The following is a 6,000-nucleotide window of genomic DNA, read 5'->3' on the forward strand; positions in this document are numbered from 1 at the left end:
CTTATGGACAAATTATCATGAGTTTCCCTGGTAGTTCAGCTGGTTAAGAATCCACTTGCAATGGAGGAGAACCTGATTCAATTCCTGGGTAGGGAGGTTCTCCTGGAGAAGGGATAGGTTACCCACTCCAGTATTCTTGGGCTTCCCTGGTGGCTCAAATGGTAAAGACTCCGCCTGTAATGAGGAAGACCTGGGTTGGGAAGATCCCCCGGAGGAGGGCATGGCACCCCACTCCAGTATTCTTGCTTGGAGAATCCCCATGGACAAAAGAGTCTGGTGGGCTACAGTCCATGGGGTCACAAAGAGTTGGACATGACTAAGCACAGCACATGATTATCAAGAATTTAAAAATCTGTAAATTAATAGAAATCATCTGCTTCTGTAAGGGTGCAAATAATCTGTGTATGTGGATAGATGTGGAAGTTAGTTAAGTCCAGATAGTTTATTTAGATCTTCATATGTGTTTCTTCTCTTATATTTTTCTTTCTTCCTGTTTCAAGTAAGCACTCAGGCTTTGGGCTCTCATCCTCAGGGTAGGTTTATAGTTAGAAATCTGGCTCAGAAATGACCCTGCCCTGACTTTAGCTTATTGAAGTCTTGAACGTCTGAAGAATTAGAGCAAAGAGAAAGCAGCAAAATGGCAGGAAAGGGTGTCTGGAGAAGTGACACAGGCAAAGAGGAGGTACCAGTCCTGCAAGAGCACTCTGATTCTGTACTCAGATGATATGACAAGAGGCAGTTGGCTGGAAGTGAACACCAGCAAGGGGTTTCCCAGGATGATTTGCTCTTTTCAAGATCCTAAGACATTTGTATTTTTCCAAAGGGTGACAAGGAAACTCCGATAATGATCAAGAATAAATTATTTTCTGCTAAAACTCCAAGACAATAGCTCAGAGCCAAATATAGCATGATAGAAATATCTAGCCATGTGACATTTCCTCAGGTACAGTTTCAGGAGGCTATACCCAGTCAACTCACACAGCCAGGAAATATCAGTTGTAATGACCGGTGGATCAGCTTTATTTCTTAAAACCAAAGTTTATATATTTTTATGTCCTAGGGAGTCTCTTACTGAAGTTCTACATAAAAGGCTTGATTGTGCAAAAGTGGATGGTGTTTAAAGGACCTCATATTTATCTCCTTTGAAATGCAAATGAACATTCCCTCCCCCTTTTTGTGGCTTCAAAGAGGCATAATTATAATATAAATATCTTTTTAATAAAGAAAAAACAGATATGCTCAGAGGCAACACATTTACATTTCTGACAAACCAATAAAGACAATTTAGGATTTGGGGTATAAAAGAAAGTAGGTACACATTTCCCTACCAAAGATAGTTTTACTTGATATTTATTTTTCTTGATGGGTAGTGGAGCAGATTAATTAGTATGCAAATTAAAGTTAAAACATCAGAAAATGTTTGTGTAAGGTTAGTGGCGGGGTGTCTATAGGGTTCCATTAGTACTTCTACGTGTGTGCAAGAGTGTGTGTATACTCAGTCATGTCTGGCTCTGCGACCCCATGGACTGTAGCCCACCAGGCTTCTCTGTCCATGGGATTTTCCTGGCAAGAATACTAAAGTGGGATACCATTTCCTCCTCCAGGGGATCTTCTCGATCTGGGGATTGAACCCATGTCTCCTGCATACTTTGACAGTAAGTAGTAAAATATACTTCTATAGAAGTCAAATCATCTCTATTCCACAACTATTTGTATTCTGAAAACACTGAGTTTATGAATATTTTCATAATTTTACAAAATGATAGAAATATGACTGAAGCAACATTTTTGTATAAAATATTTTCAGGTAAGACTATCTGTTAAAAACAGACTTATTTTTTAAAGACAGAATATCATTTCAAGGCAAGTCTTAGTTCTATGAGATTAATAGCTGTGGCCCGAGAGTAAGAAATTGTCTCTGAGCTCATAAATACACAGAACACAAGCGATCAAATTTCTATACATAATTAATGCAAGTGTGGATGGAGAGGCCCACCCGGGACTCTGTGGGTCTCTACATTATTAATAATCTTGAAACTGACCATGGGCACATGTTTTCTTCCCAGCTGCTGCCTTGCTTTTCTAATGCCCCGGAATGGGTTGTCTCCCTGCAGAATTTCAATACTGGTGCAAAGATTCTCTAGACCACATAACATTTCCAACAAGAAGTAATAGCTATGCAGGCAATTCTTAGCCACTTCCTTCGAGACTACTAGCCTGGACCTAAGTCTATAGCTCTTACTTCAGTCATAAAAGGAGCCTCATTGTCTCATACATCCTCAGACCACTTACAGAAAGAAAACACATTTCATGAGTGTCACAGTTTCACAAAGAAAACCACCTAATTGTCTATGACAGTTACAAAACGGTATTCAGAATCTGGAACCGCCAGTAAAAAAAAGTTTTCCCTCTTAAAAAAAAAAAAAAAATCAGACCTGTACCTTTTGTTTTGAAGGCGAAGTTACATAACTTGCATACATAAGGCCGGACATCAGTATGCGTGCGGATATGCTTTTTGAGCATGCTCGGTTTCTTACAGCGAATCCCACATTCTTCACAAATGTACTTTCCACGTCCACGTCCTCTGACATATACATAATCTTCATTTGATTTATATCTGTTAAAAGAGGGAAAATCCAGTGTGTTTCCAAATACTTTACATGATTCCAAATACTAACATGTTTCCAAATACATGTTATATATAAAATCAAAAGCTAATCACTTGCAAGACAAAATTTTAGATGGGTCTTTTACAATTATTCAACTTTATTTCTACAGAGCCAGTGAAATCTACGCAGTACTTGAAAGAACTTGGTAACAGATTAGGCATTGTAAACAAAAGGGAATTTTTTTCTATGTGTAGTTCAAAATGGAGTTGGCTCTTCCATGAAATGTGCCTATATGGACTCTGTATAGAAGTTCAAATGGGCTTATATAAGCCGCAAAGAGTTGCAGCACTGTGCGCCTTACTGCTTCCAGATTTGGATACCAAGAAACATCCAAAAAGTTATACTAGCATACTTAAACCATCACATATCACTTGTTAACATTACATCATCTAAGATGTGCATTCACAACACATATACTCCTCTAAATTGCTAGAATAAATATAACTGATTATAGAATTCTTCACTGCAAGTTTCTACTCTATTTTTACAATCCTGGCACGAGAGTCAGAAATTTCTAGCTTACACAGGCTGAGCTGAGCTCACCAACTGTTGCCTGCAGATTTGATCTGTTCTTCCCAAGGACCGTAATTCTGTACTGAAGTGAAGTCTAAATTTCAAGTGGCTTCTGGAAGGTACTGTTACATAATGAAAACTAGAGATTCTATTTTTCAATCAAATTTGCCTTTGTTTCTGGAAGGGTTTATAGAGAGGTTTGAAAGGATGTCTGAGGTCATCCAATTTAATTAAATCAGTAAGATGAACAAAGTCTTAGGTATTCACTGTAATAATCCTTGGAAGAAACCTACCCAGTGATCACCATTGGTCACATTTTTTTCAGAATTTAAGGAAAGATGACCCATCATAGCGTATAGCAGCATTCTACTGAATAACTCAGTGAACACAATTATCTCTTAAATCTCAGGCTAGAATTATGGGTCTACTGCCAAAGATATTTCTTTTGAGGATTCTTTTTATAACTTCCAAAGGTAGAGTGACCTACAAACACCCTAACTCAGTGTGGGCTGACTTAAAGGCCTTAGATTTAGTTTTTTGTTTGTTTGTTTTTAAATATTCTAAGAGCATTGCAAACTTCTCTATTTTGTTCCAGCTAATCCATTATCAGAAATAAAATTCACTTCTATTCGTCCAAACCACTGAAGGATTTTTAAGATAGAAAATCCATCCTATCAGCTCTGCTATGGATACTATTTGATCTTAACATTATCTATTTTTCAGTCAGTATCAATCCAGGTGAGAATTAAGTAGTCAAAAATATGAATAGTCAATTTTATGTACTTTTTAGTCCTTTAAATCTTTCCCCGTTTACAAAGAATTTCCAAAGTCAACTTTTTCTTCAAAACTAATTTGAAATTTATCTTTTATCTCATTGTCTTTTGTGATAAAGCAGAAAGGAACCTAAAGTTGCACAATATGTCACCTTTTAATACCAATATTCTCTGCCCCAAACTGGATGAAACTACCTAAGGACTACAGAATAAAACAAATAATTTCATAGACAGCAATTCTTCTTCAGGGAAGGGTACTTCAAGCTTTCTGTGGTGCATCATTGTACTTGATGGAAAATGCATTTTATTTTCAAATAATACTATTTTAAATTCCTTAGCTGATTAACTTGCTTCCAGAATGAAAATTAAGTTCTGTATAAAATATAAATGTATTAGAAAAATCTGTACAAATAAAATATTTACCCTTCAAAAGTTTTACAGACCCATAAATCTACTTGATACAAGAATTAATGGATTTTTGAAAAAATATGGCAACCTACTCTAGTATCCTTGCCTAAGAAATCCCATGGACAGAGGTGCCTGGTGGGCTACAGTCCATGGGGTCACAAAGAGCTGGACATGACTTAGCAACTAAACAACAACAGCAATGAAATTATTAGGTCTATGTATTAGACAATACAGGAAACATATACACTTACAAATTTGGTCAGTAATTTTTTTTTTGGAAGTTATCACTTTGCAATGGCAAAATAAGAGGTTTTAACACATTTCTTGGAATAAACAACTGGTCACCACCAGGCAGAAGTTGGATCACAGATTAAGGAATGAATGAGATATATAGCCCGTAAAGAGACAATGAAAGGAAGAGGAAATGAAATATTGGCACAGTCCTTTTGGATCATCAAAACACAGTAATAAAATGTTCACATATGCTTTTCATTTGCATCTTTTGTTAGTGGAGAGGAGCTCCCCAAAGCACGCAGACCTGTGAAGGTCTCGCTTATCTAGCACAAGTGCACTGCTCTGAAGAAGACTGCTAGACACAAGGGTTGACTCAGTCACAGGAACTTCTTGGTCTCTGAGGAAAGATATTGTCTCTGTTTCTCTTGTTTGTGTTAAAAGATGAGGAATGTCCCAACAATACTGAGACAAGCTTCATGACGACAAACAATTATGGCTTCAGTGGTGACATTACTCAGGCATCCACCCAAAGGGGGCCAACCCTCTGAGGGAACCAGCTTCCATAATCTATCTCCAAATGGTAAATCTATGTGAGAAACTGATATCTTGTATTACCAAGGCCGGCTGCGACGGACCATGCAGAAGCATGGCCGAGAGGAGCTACCCCACACCCGAGGTCAGGGGCAGCGGCCGAGAGCGCCAGGCTGCAACGGCGCAGGAACGGCCAGGAGGGGCTACCCCATGCCCGAGGTCAGGGGTGGCGGCCAAGAGGAGCAACCCCAAGTCCAAGGAGCTGCGGCTGTGCAGGTGCAGGAGGGCTGAGAGGAGCTACTCCACGTTGAAGGTCAGGAGGGGCGGCTATGAGGAGATGCCCCTTGTCCAAGGTAAGGAGCAGCCGTGAACAGATACCCTACGTCCAAGGTAAGGAGCAGCCGTGAACAGATACCCTACGTCCAAGGTAGGAGAAACCCAAATAAATGGTAGGGTTTATGAGAGGGCATCAGAGGGCAAACACACTGAAACCATAATCACAGAAAACTAATCAATCTAATCACACTAGGACCACAGCCTTGTCTAACTCAATGAAACTAAGCCATGCCCATGGGGCAACCCAAGACAAGCAGGTCATGGTGGAGAGGTCTGACAGAATGTGGTCCACTGGAGAAGGGAATGGCAAACCACTTCAGTATTCTTGCCTTGAGAACCCCATGAACAGTATGAAAAGGCAAAATGATAGGATACTGAAAGAGAAACTCCCCAGGTCAGTAGGTGCCCAATATGCTATTGGAGATCAGTGGAGAAATAACTCCAGAAAGAATGAAAGGATGGAGCCAAAGCAAAAAGAATACCCAGTTGTGGATGTGACTGGTGATAGAAGCAAGGTCCGATGCTGTAAAGAGCAA

General features: G+C 39.3%; 1 protein-coding gene across 17 annotated transcripts in view; it reads right to left on the bottom strand.

Moving 5' to 3' along the window:
* Positions 1-6,000, bottom strand: part of HIVEP2 (human immunodeficiency virus type I enhancer binding protein 2) — a 222,470-nt gene that overhangs the window by 13,324 nt on the left and 203,146 nt on the right. For all 17 annotated transcript variants that reach the window (XM_010851453.1, XM_010851459.1, XM_010851446.1 and 14 more), the window contains one exon: positions 2,442-2,617. In XM_010851453.1, the coding sequence (XP_010849755.1) occupies positions 2,442-2,617 (176 nt within the window). The remainder of the gene's footprint in view (positions 1-2,441; positions 2,618-6,000) is intronic.

This window comes from Bison bison, unplaced genomic scaffold (genome assembly GCF_000754665.1).
Source record: "Bison bison bison isolate TAMUID 2011002044 unplaced genomic scaffold, Bison_UMD1.0 scf7180017864303, whole genome shotgun sequence".
Classification (NCBI taxonomy): domain Eukaryota; kingdom Metazoa; phylum Chordata; class Mammalia; order Artiodactyla; family Bovidae; genus Bison; species Bison bison.